The sequence below is a fragment of the Colossoma macropomum genome, unplaced genomic scaffold, assembly GCF_904425465.1.
Source record: "Colossoma macropomum unplaced genomic scaffold, Colossoma_macropomum, whole genome shotgun sequence".
NCBI classification, from domain to species: Eukaryota; Metazoa; Chordata; class Actinopteri; order Characiformes; family Serrasalmidae; genus Colossoma; species Colossoma macropomum.
This window is the reverse complement of record NW_023494802.1, coordinates 5,068,584-5,087,057: the sequence shown is the minus strand read 5'-3', so window position 1 is coordinate 5,087,057 and position 18,474 is coordinate 5,068,584. Positions and strand designations below refer to the sequence as shown.

The 18,474-nt window shown below is 38.1% G+C and overlaps 1 protein-coding gene across 1 annotated transcript in view; it reads right to left on the bottom strand.

The window, feature by feature from the left end:
• Positions 1-307: 307 nt before the first annotated feature.
• Positions 308-18,474, bottom strand: part of LOC118823097 (cilia- and flagella-associated protein 100-like) — a 93,553-nt gene continuing 75,386 nt past the window's right edge. The window contains exons 2-16 of the mRNA XM_036592490.1: positions 17,896-17,971; positions 16,830-16,898; positions 16,527-16,633; positions 15,039-15,225; positions 13,378-13,442; positions 10,263-10,426; positions 6,489-6,569; positions 5,373-5,572; positions 4,722-4,809; positions 4,207-4,261; positions 3,236-3,387; positions 2,773-2,908; positions 1,972-2,174; positions 1,112-1,205; positions 308-499 (exon numbers count right to left, since the gene is read on the bottom strand). Of these exons, the coding sequence (XP_036448383.1) occupies positions 386-499; positions 1,112-1,205; positions 1,972-2,174; positions 2,773-2,908; positions 3,236-3,387; positions 4,207-4,261; positions 4,722-4,809; positions 5,373-5,572; positions 6,489-6,569; positions 10,263-10,426; positions 13,378-13,442; positions 15,039-15,225; positions 16,527-16,633; positions 16,830-16,898; positions 17,896-17,914 (1,734 nt within the window). The 5' untranslated portion in view covers positions 17,915-17,971 and the 3' untranslated portion in view covers positions 308-385. The remainder of the gene's footprint in view (positions 500-1,111; positions 1,206-1,971; positions 2,175-2,772; positions 2,909-3,235; positions 3,388-4,206; positions 4,262-4,721; positions 4,810-5,372; positions 5,573-6,488; positions 6,570-10,262; positions 10,427-13,377; positions 13,443-15,038; positions 15,226-16,526; positions 16,634-16,829; positions 16,899-17,895; positions 17,972-18,474) is intronic.

Below are 18,474 nucleotides of genomic sequence, written 5' to 3'. Positions count from 1 at the left end.
AACATAAAAATGCATCATGTTTATAATAATAAGTAAAAATAAGATGTACTTTTAAACATACGAGCCACTGCTCTGAGTCTTAGAAACGCCTTTTCTTAAAAGCTAGCACCTGAATGTCCTTTTTTATCATGGTCTCTTGTGTTTTTAGGCTTTCCATTTTGCCCCCTTTAGCTTTTATCATGTCTGACATTATGCTGATGAAAGTACACTGCGATGAAAGCAGGTCTGGAAAGAGAAAGTGAGGGAAAGCACCCATTTTATTTAATTATAGTATTATCCCTTGTTATCTCTTTATTCGGTAGTGTAATGTGAGGTGTGAGGTGGTGGGAGGGTGTTGAGGGGGGGGTATGAGGGGAATGCTGATTTGAAGAGAGGAAGGGTCGAGCTAAGAGAATAAGTACAGGCTATTCTCGAGCTCAGCATCAGCCGTCTGATCATCCTGGCCTGCTTTGGTCACTTTCTTCGGAAGCTTTGAACGAGGCATAAGTCTCTTGCCAGTCTGAAAGAGAAGTTACAGTCTTTTAAAGGGACAGTATGACGAAAAATAACACCTACACAGTTTTTATCTTTCCCAAAATGTAGTCGTCTAAGACATTTGTTGATGTTGTTGTTAGTGCAAAGAAAACAGATGCATTTTGATATTCCCGTTACATTCTATAGGAAACACGCTTTTCAGTGATATATGACATCATATTTGGGAGAAATATGGACGGAGATAAGCCTACATTAAAACTGGTAACATTTTAAACATACTGTTAAGACGGAAGTGGACACAAATTGGCAAAACATAGACATTTCGCTTGAGTTTGGACAATTTAAAAGAAGTAAAAGATATAATTTATCCAAAAATATGATAAATGAATGATGGGATCCACAATTGTTATTATGTTTGCCTTAAACTTGATATTTCTGTTGACAAATAAATCTTCTACTATCTACTACTGTATGCTATATTGAGGTATTTCACACTGTTGCACTCTAGCACACTGAGGGAAACAGCTGGAGGTTAAATATTACATCTGTATGTAATATGTAGAAGAGGCAGGGAGTTTTGTCAGACAGAGCTCTGTGTGTAATTAGAGTGATATATGTATGATTAGTGTGGGCTCACTGGCTTTTTAATGTCAGCCATGGCTCTGTGCATCATCTTTCTCTGGCGCTCCTCCTGGGCGAGCTTCTGTAGGTGCGCTCTCTCCTCCCTTTCTCTGGAACACGAGAAAAAGCATCCAGAAACCTCTACATAGGCCTATAGTCATTAGGCTATGGTCTCACTTATTATGTATTAGACTAAGAGTCTGGTTTTAGTTAGTTTTTGTCTTTCATATCCTGCTGAATGTGATTTATACTGATAGAAGCACTGACTTGAAATCAGAACTCTTGTTATAAGAAGCTTGGTTATATAACACTATATCACATTAGAATAAAAACAAATAAACACGAGTACTTTAAAACGTATAACTTTTTTGCTTTTTTGAAAAAATATTAAAAATTAAAAAATGTCGGTTAGAAGAATACAGTTTGAAGAACACAGGCCTGGTTCTTGCCTTTTCGATGCACTCCAGCCATTGCATGCATTCGCATTTGTTAAATTAGGTGCTTACATATATATCTATATGGGACATGTAATTATTACATATAGGTATTCACAATTTACACATATCTAATACACACACACATACACACACATACATATGTATGTATGTATGTATGTATGTATGTATGTATGAAGGAATTTGAAATCTAAAAAAAGGCCTGTTTTCCTTTACATTGTGTGTACATTTCATGAACAATGGATCAAAAGAAAAGGCCCAAAATGACTTGGAAGAAAGTCTGATTCCACTGACTCACATTAAAAGTAAAGTACGTATATATGTATGTATGTATGTATATATTTTCGGTATGTATGAGTTCACATTCTGACACTGTATAAAAACAGGTATGTTTGTGTGTGTGTTTCCTGTGTGCTCTAACCGTATTCTCCTCTCTTTGGCTTGTGCTCTCTCCACTGACATCACTTTGTCTCTTGGCAGTGTCTCGGCACGCTCCAGCAGCTCGCCCAGCCGCCACTCAATGGTTGTCAGCATTTGGAGTGTGCTCTGACCCCCATCACTCAGGCCCAAACAACTCCTGTACACCTCCGACACCTTCTTCCTCAACTTCTCCAACATTAGGTCCTAGAGAGAGAGAGAGAGAGAGAGAGAGAGAGAGAGAGAGAGAGAGAGAGAACGAGAGAGAGAGAGAGAACGAGAGAGAGTGAGAGAAAGAGAGAGAACCTGCTTCACTAACCTCAACTTCACTATTAGCCTTCACTTCTGACTGTGATAGTGTTGAGGCACTGCCCCCTAGTGGAGCCAAATATGTAGGACATTCTTCTGTGCTTGCTTCTTACTTACGTATAAAATCATTATTAAGATTTTATTGCATACATATACATATATATATATATATATATATGAGTGTGTGTGTGTGTGTGTGTGTGTATATGTATATATTAATGTATACATCTGTTTGTCTGCCCTGTGATTGACTGGCAACCTGTCAAACACAGTGTTTCCTGCCTTCTGCCCAGTGAACACTGGGATAGACTCCAGCAACCCAGAAGGAAGAGCGGCTTAGAAAATGTGTGTGTGTGTGTGTGTGTGTGTGTGTGTGTGTGTGTGTGTGTGCAAGTGTCTGCTTGTTAAATCACCATATATCATTAGAATAGATGCAAAAAAACATCTCTGCTGCCCAAAACTTCTGCACAGTGCTGTACATGTCCGTGTGTTTCACCTGGTCCTTCGCCTTGTACTCGCCAAACGAGAAGAGTCTAGATTTGAGCTTCAGATCTTCTGTTGTCTCTTTCTCTCTCTGGATGGTATGAGTGAAGATGTCGACCTGCTGAGCCAACTGAGCTATCTCCTGCTCCCTACACACACGCGCACAGACACACACACACACACACACACACACACACACACACACACACACACACACACACACACACACACACACACACACACACACCTCCTAGTGTAAAATACACAGTCAAAGACTTTACTGTTCTGTGGTGAAGGGTGTGGAAGTAGTTGCACTGATTTAACATGCAGCCAGACTCATTATAACAAATTACAGAAATAAGCATGTAGGAACTCCTCCTGACTTTACTGGAGCAATAAATCATTAAGAACATCTGTGAGCCCTGATTATAATTCAGTTTTTCTCACGTTCTCTTGCATGTGTTAGTAATTCTTACATTCTCTTGCATCTATTGTTCATGTTAATGCAGAACTCGTCCAGATCCTCATCCATCTCAGCTGTGTTTTGGATCTGAATCACGCTCTGAATCTGCAACTCCTCTAAAAGGTCCAGCAGCTGCTGGCTGTCCGTGAAGTATATCTCAGGATCCTACACACAAATACACCACAGACTTGCATAGTATAATAAAAAAATAGTAATAAAACGTTTTTCTTTTTTGTTGTTTTTCTTTTTTTTTTTACATAATTTGAAAACACCGCCTGCTTTTCAAAGTCAAACTGGTCAAACTTTCGTGAAGAATATGATGGTCCAAAATGTACATCTTGTTAAACTTCTATTCAAAGTGTCTTGTAAAGTTACTTTTTTGGTTATAAGAGGTTTTGGTCTGGCAGGGAAGATATGCATGTTGTTACTATTTAATTAAAGGGCCCATATAATGGAAAAACTAAGTTTACTCACTTTTTAAAAAATAGAATTTCTTGTAGTATGTAAACATTAGCAAAGTTTCAGAAAGTACCCAGTTCCCAGTTCATGCACTAGATATCTAAACTAAGCTTCCCAGTTTGAATTCATTGTTTGTGTGATGTCACAAAACCAACATTTACATAATCCAGGCCTATCCAGCCTACAGCAGTTTAGCCCTGCCAACTCATACTGAAGTGTTTCAGCCCAGCAGCCCAGATGAGTTCAATACAGGGCAACCAATGGGAACAGAGCTTATTAACGTATATCAGTCTTAACAGCACAGCAACAACAACAGTCTGTGAAGAAATCAGTCAGTCAGTAAATTGCAGACAGGCAATGTACTAAACACAGTCCTCTTTTTTTATTAAGATGAAAAATGCTAGTGGCCACTGTGTGAGTGGACTAGACCTGTTGTTAGCATGGCACCTATTCATTTTAAATAGACGCGTTTGGTCTGGTGTAGTTATTATGAGAGGAAGAAATGAAACAGAGCTGGAGTCTGACCTCATAGTCCTCCAGGTTCTCCATCACTTCTTCATCCAGTTTAGGCTTCCACTTCCTGCTGGGACAAGATCAGTCAGTTTAAAAAGCCCTTTTGGAACTGGATTAGTTTTATCTTCGACTGTATCTTGGACTGGGGTTTTATTCCAGTATGAATCTGCAGTGTGTGTAGTTTTACAGTCTGACAGTAATAATTGTGCAGTGATTTTAATCCAGTACGAATCTTCAGTGTGTGTAGTTTTTACAGTCTGACATGTGAATCTGCATTGTTGTTATTGTTATTGAATGTGTCCTGTGGTGTGATGCTGATGTGTGCATCCAGGCTATGACCTCACAAATTCTGTGGGAAAATTTAGGAAAATTAAACAGATACTTTATCCCACTTGATATGTACATATTACAGAAAGTCCTCTGGTGAACTAATCCAGCTCTCACAGTGTTAAAGACAGACGGCATTACAGAGACAAATAGGTATAGAATAAGAGATGTGTGTGACATCGCAATTAGTTTGCATTTACGGTTTGATGCTCTCCTTGGTGGTTATATTCTGTCCTTGGGCCTGGGTCCTTGTGGTGGTCAGTGGCTGATTGGACACAATGTCTTGGCCTGTGAGGGTTTAATCCATAGAAGTCTAGAGTTATTACAGTTGTTTCACTACACTATTTAAACAAAATTACATAATTAGACAAGCAATTAATAACATTTGCATTAAATGTACATTCTTTGAGTCTGGACTTTGGATTTTAATTGTTTGTTTTGATTAATTTCTTGTTAGCGTCAGCAATAATTGCACCAAAGGCTGATAATGAAACAAAATGTAAGAACTTAAAAGAGGGTTTCATGGTGTATACCATGGGGCATCTAGAAGGCCTTCATTTTCAGCCATTGTTTGCACAGAGAACGCTAAACTGAGCCTCCAGGAAAGTCTGTGAAACTCTGAACCTTCTCAGTTCATCGTCATGGTTCATCATAATGCTTAAATAATGTTTTTGGACAATGTACTGAAATGTTCCATAAATCACTGAGCTTTGTAGTCTTGTGTTACAGCAGAATCTATGGTGCTGCTGAATGTAGTATGTGTAATGTAGAGTTTCAGTGGTTTGGGGTTTGGTGGTCTGTTGCACTAGAATGGCACCATGAGTCCTTGTACACTGAGGAAGTGGACATACATCTGGCTGGTTGGACAGTCTGTGCTTGCTGAGTAGTGGTGTGCAGAGCCAATTTGCTTTCTTTGGCAGCTGCCTTGATCTTCTCAGCTGTCTCCTTTCGGATTCGCTGCTTCTCCTGCCACTCAGGAGGTGATAGCTTTAGCAGAAAGTCACAGTACATGCTGTACTCCTTCAGGACCTCCTCTTTCTTGGAGATGTCACTGGGGACACATTGCATAATCTCATTAAAAGTGCTGGTTCTCTTGTGTATTGTATTAAAATTCATTGTTGTTCCAGTTAAGAAATGAAAAGAAAATATCCTTTCTATTACTAATGTCAGTGAGCTAAAGTTTAAAGGGCCTATGTTTAATTTTATTTTTTTTCAAACCAATGTTTATGTACAACAGCCCTAATTCCTTTTTCATACAGCCATTTTCTGACTTCACTTTATTCCTTGGAATTCAACAGGCTGCTTTACTGTAAATGACCCTTGTTCTAAATGGCTGCTCAGTATTATGCAGGAAATATAAAGAATAAACTGTTAAATATAAATGCCAGCCACTCCTTTTGGACATGTGAATTCCTTGAAATGGAATAGTACTTTTGCTTCCTGACAGCCAGGAACAGCACAACGTTCAATTACTTTTTTCCACATTATCCACTCCAGTAACTCTGTTACAGACTGTCTGCAATGACAACATGCCTTAACGCTTGAATGTGAAAAAGCAGCGATGAACGTCCATGTGTAAATGTGTTCATGGTTGTGACACCACAACAAATACAAAATGGGCCATTTTTGCTGATTAGTTTCCATATTTGGACTGTATGGACTGGGGAGTGAATAGTTTTGAAAATTTCACAATGCTTACATACTGTATGAAAGTCTTGTCTTATTTCAAACAAAAAAGCTTTAAACCTAAAAGTATTTACTGTGACACTATGGCAGCAAACTATGTGTTTGAAGTTAGCAAGGAATTGCTAAGAAATTATTATTGTGATTTATGGGCTGTTTATGTTAAGCTATATGGTATGAAATATCAAAGCAGCAGGATTGCTAGTGCTGCTTGACCCCTCACAGTGTCCACTGCTAGGTTGACAGTGATGAATTGCTGTGTGGCCACTGAATTGCCAGGTTACCTTTTAACTGCCGTTATTTTGCCATGGATTTGCTTGATCTCTGTCATTTTCTCCAGTTTGGCTTTGACCTCGTCTTCAGCACTGCAACATCAAATTGTTTAATTGTTAAAAAAAAACCCTCGACAGTCAACATTCGCAATTATTTCCTTTCAAAGTCTTTTCTGAGTTTATTAGGTACACCTAACTTGTACTTAGCATAGCAGTGACACTGGCATGGCAGTGGCTTTAAAGCAATAAGCCACAATAGGCCTTGTGATACTGTGACTTTCTCATGTTATTAGACAAAATGGTAACACTTTACATTAAGGGTCGCTAATCAATCATTAAATATATATTAATCTATTAGTATATATTAACTATTAGTTTCCCATTATTTAGTTATTAGTTAACTCATCATTAAGCATTAGCTATTACTTAGTAATTGATTAAGCACTTATCAATTAGTAATTAGGTACACTGTTAGTTGATAAGTTAGTTTGTCATTAGTTTGTGGCTTACTTACTCGTTATCTGTGTGATAATTGCTGCTTATTACATTGTTAATTAACTAATAAGTATTTTTCTTCATATAAAGAAGTAACGCGATAACTTTCTAGCACTTATGTGTTAATCCCGCTAATTATCTGTTAATTAACTTTCCATCACCTCCATATATTCAGTTGCTTCACTTTTCTCACTTTGGTTCTTGTTCATTAAAGATGCTTATGGTCACATCTGACCGTAAGATGAGCGCACACAAATTCATGGACGGTTTTGTTATTCATCACGTTCATCTTGGCATATCTGTACTCATATCTGGTAGGAGTGCATGTAAATTTGCATAAATACTGAATATGTGGCTAATTAACCAAAACTATTATCAACATAATCTGTAATTGCAAAAATAAGAACAATAGAAAATTTCAATAAACTAATTTGTGTGCATGACAGTCCAGTACAAAAGTGGATGTACTTACTTTACATGCACATTGATATAAACAAGTGCTGCAACTATTTCATGTTCCATTTAAAGACACATTACACTGTGCTTTTGTTTCATACTACTGACTCACAAACACAGCTTCGGTCATACACTACAATAATACAGCGTTTATTTTAGGGAATTAATTACACTAAACAATCACTCTACTATGTTAACAACACTGAGTATTTTGTTTTATTTCACATTTTATTTTTTTCCAGTTGTTTTCATTTTAATACCATTAAGTTTGGTCAGCAGTGGAGGAGTGCACTCACTGCTGGACATCAAACTCCACCCACGAGCACGGCCCTTAGCTTTCATGCCAAACACTGCCGTTTTATTGGCTGGCTACTGAAACATCTGCATGAATTAGTGTGTGCTTCATGTAAATGATATGTAAATGAGGTGCTGGTCGGCTGGTTTCATGCACTGAAGCTGATTTATCATTTATGCTCAAATCTCCACTTGTTTCCACATCGTACAAAATTGTTATGAATCAGACGCAGAGCAGTTCATACCTTATAAAAGGCAAAAAAAGGTGTTCTTTTTTTTAAACTAACTTATCAACTAACAGTGTACTTAATTACTAATTGATAAGTGCTTAATCAATTACTAAGTAATAGCTAATGCTTAATGATGAGTTAACTAATAACTAAATAATGGGAAACTAATAGTTGATTATTATATATTTAATGATTGATTAGCGACCCTTAATGTAAAGTGTTACCGACAAAATAATATATGACAGACAATTTTCGGTGAAATATTTAAGTTCTGATTAGTGATCATTGCAATAAACAATTCTTTCACCAAGAATTGAGGTTTGTTTAGATTATGCACTTGATGCTGACCAGGAACTGCTGAGAGACTTTCGGTTATTGTAAACTACAGTCATTTAATTAACTTTTAAAAAAAGTCATATAATTAAAATTTCATAATAAAGGAGTGTTTCATTGAGAATTCTTTGCTTCGTTTTGTAGTTTTTTCTCACTGAATTACTACCTCAACAACAATGCTCATTTCCAATAGCATCTCAGTGTGACTTCCTATATTGTATTAGAGACAAGCTAACAGTGCCACGCATTTGTTTTCCCACACTGAGGTAAGTACTGTTAAAAATCTATCAAAAACTTGGGCATTAGAAACATGTAAGATGTTCAAGTGACATATTATTTACTTTTTTCTCAGTAATAGTAAATACAACTCAAAGCCTAACACAGAATATTAATGGAGCAGCATTTTAGCCTGTTTAGCCTGCTTTATCTTAGCAAGTTGTTAAGAAAACATGTCGCCAGCCCCTCAGTTTAAACAAAACCATGTTTTTACTTTAACGGTACACTCAGTGGTCCATATGAGTAGCGTACAGTCATATGCAAAAGTTTGGGCACCTAAATGAAAATAAGTGAACACGTCCTCTACAGAGAACACACTGCACATTTTAATACACAATTACTATTTATTTACTAAATATAACATATTAAAAAGAAATACAACACAAAAATGTGGCCTGTGCCAAAGTTCTAGCACATTTCATATTTTAATTTCTTCTTATAAATGAAAATTGTACATTGAATAACATTGAAAAATTCCATATTCATGTTCTCTGTAACTTATTTTCACAATCAACAATACAAACCATTAAAAGGTTCTGTTGGTTGTGTTTTCCTGATGGGTTGATTTCACATTGTAAAAGGTTCTAATGGTTTAACGTGTTTTGAGACTGATTCTAGATGCATTTGATAACTGCCAACAGTAAACTGGTTGTCTGTAATGGTAACCATTAGGCTACTTCCTGTTAGAAAGCAAAACCATCTGGTTTCAATCCTAATGGTTCTAATAGTCTTTTCTCAGCAGGGTTGACAGGGTGTTCAAACTTTTGCATATGACTTGTGATTTGCCTCAGTAATACAGAGTTTCGCTGCTGAGAGTCGTAGATGTGCGTATATTGAACATTTTACAAGGTTTCAGCCGCAGCTCAGCCAGTCTGCTAGGTTGAAAACGGACCGCCACCCAAAAATATCTGACCAAGAGCAGCTCTATGGTCAGAACCTGAGCACCGATGAAGGGTGAGAGGATGACTAAGATAAACTGTGTATCAACAGATGAGCTACAATACACCAGCAACTGCTGAGCTACAAGGTAGGGGTTTAAAACAAAGCGGCCAACAAGATGTAGAAACCCTAACAACACTGCTGTGCCTGATACACTTATTACAGCACATTACAACACACGCTACCACATCAGTGTCACTGCTGTGCTGAGAATGATCCACCACCCAAGCATTACATGTCAGTGGTGGTCCACTGGTGACCCATTTGCACTGAGTAGAGGGGGGCTGACAAATTGTGCAGCAACAGATGGACTACAGTCTGTAACTGTAAATCTTTAGAGTGCACCTTTATGGTACACACTTAAGGGTTCTTTAGTACAGAAAATGGTTCTGTATAGAACCATGAACACTTAAAGAACCCTTTCCAAGATTAAAGGGTTGTTTGCAATGTGAATCGTTCTTCAGATTGATGGAGAATGTGCTGTAGATGGTTCTATATCAAACCTTTTTCAAAAGTGTTCTATATAGCACTAAAAAGTATTATTATAATGTCAGGCTTGTTACAAAAGAGGAGCCCCTTTTGATGCTATATAGAACCCTTTTCAAAAAAGTTAGAAATAGAACCATCTACAGCACATAAAAGGTAAACAGTAAAAGGTAGAGGTGCCTAATAAATTGGCAATTCAGTGAATATTATTTGCTCATGCCAGAAAGAAAGATCTTCCATAGGATTCCAACTGAACTAGAGCTCATAGGATACATACATTTTTATGGACTGCTCCAAATTCCTGTCACACTCCTTGAGGAACTCATCAAACTTGCATATATCTTCGTCCAGAAGCTTCTCAGCCAGGGTCAGCCTCTTGTCCTCCAAGGCTGCTTCCTCCATCAGCGCCTCAACGGTTTCTTGCTTCGCATCCAGAGACAACTGAGGAGAGAAAGAAAGAGAGGAAAGCTGAGGCACCGATCTCTTCACAACATGACAGGAGAAGATCAATAAGGAAGACTGGAAACAGGTTTGTGGTGATTGTCAGTTGGTCAGAAGGTCAGAGAGAGATGGTGAAGGATTGAGATTGCATTTATATTTGTAGTTCATTTGTCATTGTCCTTAAGTATCATGCTGCATTTACATGTTGGCGTTAATGTTGTTGTGCACCTCATAGCAGACTCACTGTTGTGCACCTCATAGCAGACTCACTGTTGTTTCTAATCAAGTGTTTTCATTGAAATTTGGGTTTTGTTGTACATGAATAACTAGAACCACTGGGTGCTTGTGTTCCCAAAAAAATCTGGTTTATTCCACCATTTCAGCTGACTCTCAGTTGGTGAAACTTTTTTATGGTGGTGGGAGATATTCCCTCGTGGCTCCACTGAAAAAAATAGAATATTTGGTTTGTTGTCAACCATCTACTACAAACACGTAAATGCAGCATTCACAGTTTACATGTCTTTGTCAATGTAGCAAACAGTGGTGATCTGCGACAATCAGTTTGGGCCATAAATGTCAAAACTCTGTCAAAACAAGAAAAAAAAAAAAACACCTCTATAATAATGCTAATCTCTGCTAGCACCCTTATGGGATGTATGTTATGTTAGTGCTAATCTGTTTGTGAGTTCAGATCATGCCTTGAACATGGTGGTGGTAGTCTGAGGGAAGACTGATTGAGGGAGGGGGGAGAACTCTGAGAACTTGGACTGGAGTTCTCGGCAGCCTCTGCCTGTAGCTAGAAGGCCAGACCTCCCTTATAGCTGTAGTAGGACTGATGTAGGACTGAGGAACAAGGAGGAGATGGGGTGGCAGTGGGGATTGCGAACACTTAACGGAAGGTGAGCATGTGAATTTTTAGGGCATTAGATTGGAAGAGGGCGGCACAGTGGCACAGTGGGTAGCGCTGTCGCCTCACAGCAAGTAGGGCCTGGGTTCGATTCCCGGCCGGGTGACCAGGGTCGTTTCTGTGTGGAGTTTGCGTGTTCTCCCCGTGTCTGCGTGGGTTTCCTCTGGGTACTCCGGTTTCCTTCCACAGTCCAAAAACATGCAGTCAGGCCAATTGGACGTGCTAAATTGCCCCTAGGCGTGAGTGTGAGTGTGTGTGTGAATGTGTATGTCTGTCTGTCTGCCCTGTGATGGACTGGCGACCTGTCCAGGGTGTATCCTGCCTTCCACCCAGTGACAGCTGGGATAGGCTCCAGCACCCCACCGCGACCCAGAAGGATAAGTGGTTTAGATGATGGATGGATGGATGGATGGATAGATTGGAAGAAGGAAAGGTTTCTCCCCCAAACTTCAGTAATAATGTAACTACAATTAGTTCTAAGCTTCATATGATTCATAGGACCTTTCTAGATTAAACATGGACATGCTGCGTGGCAGCGAGGGCATGGTCAAGCACTGTCTGCCTGGGAGAGGTAACCAAAGTGGGAAAGCTCCAGAGGGAAAGAGACAACTCTGCAGTACTGATGAGCTGTCACCTCAAGCCTGGCGTTCTTTTGTTTTGATAATTTTTTTGAGAGAAAGAGTAAAAGATCTCTGCCCATTGGCACCACCTCCTCTGTACTCCACCTGCTTACACCCCCCAGGGTATCACAGGCTGAATTCACTGTTAGTTTCTACTTATGCAGGTATTTAATATAACGTGTAAGGCCTTCAGTTCAGCTCATGAAGTCCTAACCAATCAGAGAGCTTGCATGGCTGTATCTACCTAGATACCACAGAGAAAACAACCCTGATTGGATAATTTTCTGTTAGTTGTTTAACCCCTTGGTTTCCAACCAAATCTAACCAATGAAATAAGAGTATTACTAATAATACCTGCAGAGTTTCAATTTAACATGCATGATGATTACAATAAAAAATGATATTTCATTGTATTTTTATATAAATCATTAGGCCTTCTTTGAAAGAAGAGGCCGTTTTTGAATTTTAAGTGCCTGGAGTGAGCACAGTATGTCCACATGAAGGTCCAGCGAGACAGCTCAGAACACATTAGTCATGCTGCTAGCCACTTTGTGGATTGATGCCTTTGACTGATCCACTACCTTTAAGCGTCTACATATTCATCACGTGTTTATTTTTATTGGAAGGGAAACAACCAGACAACAACATCCAGCTCGGCCGGTTCAGCTGCTTTTATGAGGTAGCGGAAAGAAATAAGGAGAACATGTAGCCAGAATGTGGCCTTTTAAAGAGGCCCAAACAAAAACTGTTTTGTCAGAGATTGGTAATAGGTCAGACACACGATTAGCTCAGGGAAACTTTGGGCAAACATAAATGGAGAAAGGGGTGTGTGGAGAACGAGTGCTCTGTAGAAAACATGTTCCCTCCTGGAGAAAAATGAACAACATGACGATAGGGCACCTCCATGTTTCCTATTACTTCATCTCCTGTTTTATAAAACCTAATGATTTTATTCAATCAATGCTGAAACACAGTGTCTGTCAGGTTACACAAACCACAAGACTCAAATAAAGGCTCCTGAATGGCTCTTAGTTTGGATATATGGTCCTAGGAAAAACCTTTAAAGGGGAATTGCACCAATTTTTCAGAGCAGCTGAATAATTCAGAGTCATTCAGAGTGACTTGATGCAAAATGTGCCATTCTAGAGAGACTAACTGAGACAAAACACAGTGGGAGCGATAGAAACCAGATGTCCTAAGCATTTAATGCCTTTAAAAGGTTATAATTACACCGCAGATGACTGAGACATTGTTTACGAGAGTTTTGAGATAAGGTTCAGGCAAAAAATGTTTTTTATGTGTATTCATGCCGAAGAGGTACTTGCAGGGCTTTAAAAGGTGAAATAGTACCCCACTATGTTATCATTATCAACTTCTATAATGCATTTACTCTGCATAGTAAAATGTTCACTGTAGAGTCTTACCTTCAGCTGAAACATCTCTCTTTGGTTTGCAATGTAGTCATTGAAGCTCGTCTTGTCACTGTGGTCTGAAGAGAAGGGGAAGAGATTAAGGAAACATTTAGGTATGTGGGAAGTGATGGTGCTGATGGTGCTATATATATATATATATATATATATATATATATATATATATATATATATATATATATATATATATATATATATTTGCCTTGTTTGGAAATTTTATGAGGAATCGACCAAAAGAAATGGGCCAAAATTTCTGCTTCCATTGGCTTACATTAAAAGTAATTTATGTTTTTTACTTCTCTTGTAAAGTTATCATTTTAGAGATATGAAGTATATATATATATATATATATATATATATATATATATATATATATATACATGTGTGTGTGTGTGTGTGTGTGTGGGTGTGTGTAATGTATGTGATGTTTTAAAATACATGTGCTAAACATATATGAATGAGCAGTTTTTCAATATTTGAATATATGCCAACATATATATTTGATTACGTTGCATATGTGAAAGGACTGAACATTAATATAGTTTGAGCCTGCTTGTTTTAGGGAGGAGCTCTCATTAATACTTTATGTTTTCTTCATATATTTTCACAATCTGCGCTAAGTTAACAGTGCATTTTCATTACAGCAAGTCAAACGGCTTTGGCAATCTGTTGGCTGCTTTTTGGCTCTAAAACACAAACATGCTTGGCTTCTTGGTTTCTGAGTGACGTAATATTTTTTTTCAAACTTAGAAAATTCAGCTAATGAAATAAAGTCCCACACTTCGAATACATTAGCCGTAGCTTTCAACCATTACATCTCCCGCTCAGTGTACATTCTCAACATGTAGACTTTCTGTGGTTGTAGCTCAGCTCCTTTGCATAAAGTTTGTCCAGAATGAGAGAGCAGAGAAAGACTGTATGTGTGCGTTTGTGTGTGTGTGTGTGTCAGTAGTTTGGTGTGATAGTTATGTGTGTATATTTTCATTTCTCCCCATTTTATAGCACATTATGACACATTCTGTTTCATGTAAATTGTCCAAAACATTCAAACGTGCATGTTTAATATTGAACATGAGATCTAAGATAAGAAGATTTGGCCAAAAATAACATTTGCTTCTTCAGTTTTGCAGCCGAAAATGTGAACTGCCTTTAGCTTAGCACTAACTTAGTAGTAGAGCACCATAGGTATGCTAGCAGAAATTAGCCACCGTGTCATTGAGGTTGGTTTCCCAGATTTTGGCCAAATTATGACTAGTGAATAGTCAGAGAGCACTTTATAGATATTTTCACAATGGAGTTTGCATGGAGTTTGCAAACTGCTAACCTGTTACACTTCAATTATATATCAGCTGCATTAGCCTTGTGTGCCAAACTAAAGAAGCAAACATCTGTTCAACTACATTCATTGTAAAGGGGACATTCAGTAAATTGGAATTTCTCAGTCCTGATTCAGGTCATCAGGTTATTATCAGGCTCATCATAAGCTTTGAAAGAAACACATTTATGAAGAGCACACGGTGCCTTCACAAAAGATCAGATCCACGCAGCCAGTCTTTCAGCTGCTCCTTTCAGCACAGCAGTTAGGAGCTCTGGTTAAGCATTTACACTAACTTAGCAGCTTTTGGTTCCCCATCACTGTGTTGTTGTTTACTCACAATGTCTAAACACTTTTCTCAAGTTAGGGTCTCTCTGCAGTGGTTTATCCTCCTGGCTCGTGCAGGTAGTCTCCTCATCCTCCACCCACCGTCTCAGCTCCTGCTGAATGCTCTGACACTTGGCTCTAACGCGGCCCTTATAAGTCATCTTCTCATGTGGCTTCATTGTCTGCTCCTGACTTCGCTCCTGGGGCAGAACAAGTGGACAGTAATGGAGGAATGCACAAATATTTTTTACTTCTTAAGAATATGGGTAAAAAAATAAAATTAATGGCACAAAGTTTCATAAACAAAAAAACAAGTTATTTCATGTAGTAAACCCTAGTGATGAAACATAATGCAATAATAATAATAATAATAATAATAATAATAATGGTGCATCATAATAAAGCCATCTATAGGAACTTATTGTACTGCTATTATTATTATTAGTAGTAGTAGTAGTAGTAGTAATGTTAGTAGTCGTAGTATTTATATCAGTAGTAGTAGTATTAGTAGTAGTAATATTAGTAGTAGTAGTAGTATTGATATTAGTAGTAGTAGTAGTAGTAGTAGTAGTAGTAACAGCAGCAGTAATGGTAATCATAATAAAAGTATATTTGTAGAAGTAGTACAGGTGGTAGTAGTATTTATCATCATCGGTAAATATGGTCAATACTTAAGGGAAATTCCACCAATTTTTCCAATTTTTTTCATAATTTAATCCTTGATATGTAGACAACATCATTCGTGCTTTGATGTGAAATGATTCATTGTAGAAACTTACAGACTCAGATTTCTTTACAGTGACGCTGATGGGAACCAGGGGTTACAATGGCTACAACACAAATATAGCCATTTTATTTACTATTCAAAACCACCAGTGAACCTGTACATGTCTTCTGAGTTTTGTATATCGCTGCTGTCAGATCAAAACCTTGTATCTCCATTTTTCTCATTTCTCAGGTTTTGGCATAATTGGTCTGGTTCCATTGACTTACATTAAAAGTAAAGCATGTTTTTTCCTTCTCCTGTGAAGTTATCATTATGGAGATACAAGGTTTTGCTCTGAAAACAGCGATATAATGTTGATAATTGTGAAATAGTAAATCTAAAAAATATGCTTTCTTTGGGGACTATTTTGCCTTATAACACGCTGCACGTACCTCTCCACCATGAATGGTTAAAAAATACATTTTTGCCCAAAAGCTCATCTCAGACGTTTCAGACGTCTGGTTCCTATCTCCTTCACTGTGAACATTTCTGACTTGGTAAGTTTCTCTAGGACAGAGCATTTCACACCAAACCACTCTGAATGACTCTGTTTACATATTGATGTAATATGTAAATATACATAATATTACATATGAACCATTTATATGCAGAAATTTTGAAAAATCAGTGGAATTCCCCTTTAAGCCAAAGTAACGAAAATGTTCAACATAAACACGTTAGATAGAATATAGCCAAAAACTAGCATGCATTGCAGTGAGCGGTATGTGTTCTGACCAGCCTCCTTCTCTCCTCCTCCTGCTTCCTGAGCTGAAAGATGTCGATGGCGGGCAGCTTGAAGGGGTTCCTCCTGAAGGGTGGAACATCACTCTGCGGCTTTACCTCTGCATTTAATAAGGCTTACGGTTACAGGGATGTCAGAGGCCTTATCTCTTTAAGCTTTAATGCTTTTGCATTTTTATTATGCAGTCTGACCACATTTCCTGAGAACAATGAAATTAAGCAAAGAAGTTTCACATGGCCACCCGTTCTGTCTGATGAACTTTCATATGGACGTGAAATAGTCTGTTAAAACATTACCTGACTGAGGTGGCTGGGGGTTGAAGCCAAAGCTGGAAGTTTCAGTAAGCCTGAAAGCTGCCCGGTTCACTGTGGAGTACAATCACATACGGCTCATACAGGCTAATTCATCTATTCTAAGTCTCTGAAATAGTACTAGCCACATTCTGTTCTGGCTGGTTAGCACAGCTCATCCTTTTATATAATGTAATATAGAGAAATTTCTGTTGTGTTTTGCTGTTTTTGAACCATGGCAAGATCTCTCTGACCTCTCTTCTGGTCTCTAGAGTAAGGAGCAGAGGGTAAGAGGCACTATTGCCCCCCTCCACACACACACACACACACAAGCATACAGCAAATAAATAACTAAGTGCAATGACACCCACATAAGCCTTTAATGACAAGTGACATAAACCTGCATAAGTCTTTACTAAGGCTTTCTCCAACCAGCTGTGGTTGTTTTAAAGGCTACTTTTGTCCATTCTGATGTAATTTCATTTCAGCAAGTGTTATGATAACTAATGCATGTTGGAATAAGCCTTCATTAACCATGACTGTGAACAATTATGGTTTTGTAAGTTTCTCCAAAATGGTACATTTTACATCAAACCACTCTGAATGACATTCTTAATGATTTATTAATAAAAATTGGCGGAATTCTCCTTCAAAGGGACCTAATCTTTATTGAATATTACATTGCAGTGCTAAGCATGATGTTTTATCTTTTTATGCCCCACGTTTTGTGCATTAAACTACATTAAAGACATCTTATGCAAATACTTATTCATATATTAATAAGTATTACTATTACTAATTGCATTCTTCAGTTTAATTTCATTCTTTTGTGTTGGTCCAGCTTCTGTACTTCCTTGTAGTTGCTCATAACCTAAGGGACCAGCATAAGAAGAATAACAAGCTTTAGCTCCTATGCTGACAGATGTTGGATGTACTAAGGTTCCACTGCACTTCTATAAGGAAGCTGAGCAGTTTTTGGACTGGATACTTTGGTTCTCAGGTTGTTTTGCTGGGCGCTACTTTTACTTCTACTTGAGTCATTATTCAATTGAAGTAAAAGCAAAGCGTTTACCTGTGTGTGACCTCATCATCGCTGTCCTGATGAAGATCTATCGGCACTTCTGACACTTTTGTTGATATCCTGAGTACTGAGGGAAAGTAAAAAAACAACTTTACCCGATTTGCAGCCAACTATACCTACATAACTACAGATGACGCCAAAGCTTAAATTGTGTTTTCAGCTTCATTTATATTTGACTTCATATCTTTTTGAGGGTCTTCTTTTGAGGGTCTTCTTTCTGACAAATTTTATAAAATCATAGAGACATTGTGATACAAAGAATAAAAACGTTCCAAATCTGAGTCTCCACCTCAGACCTGCTTATTATGACATCATTTATGGAATCTCAGTCAAAACAGGCTTACAGAAACGTCATAAAGTGAATTAAGCCCCGCCCCCAGCGCTAGAATTTGCATTTCAGGCATCACATTATACGTCAAGCCCCGCCCTAGTCCTAGAATTGGCCTGTTGGAATGTTTTGTGCTTTAAGTTCCACTTCTTGCGCTAAAGTTTACTACAGAAACGTCTTAATGTGCATTAAGCCCCTCCCTCTGTCCTGGGATTGGCTGGTAGGATCCTGTCTCCTGCGCT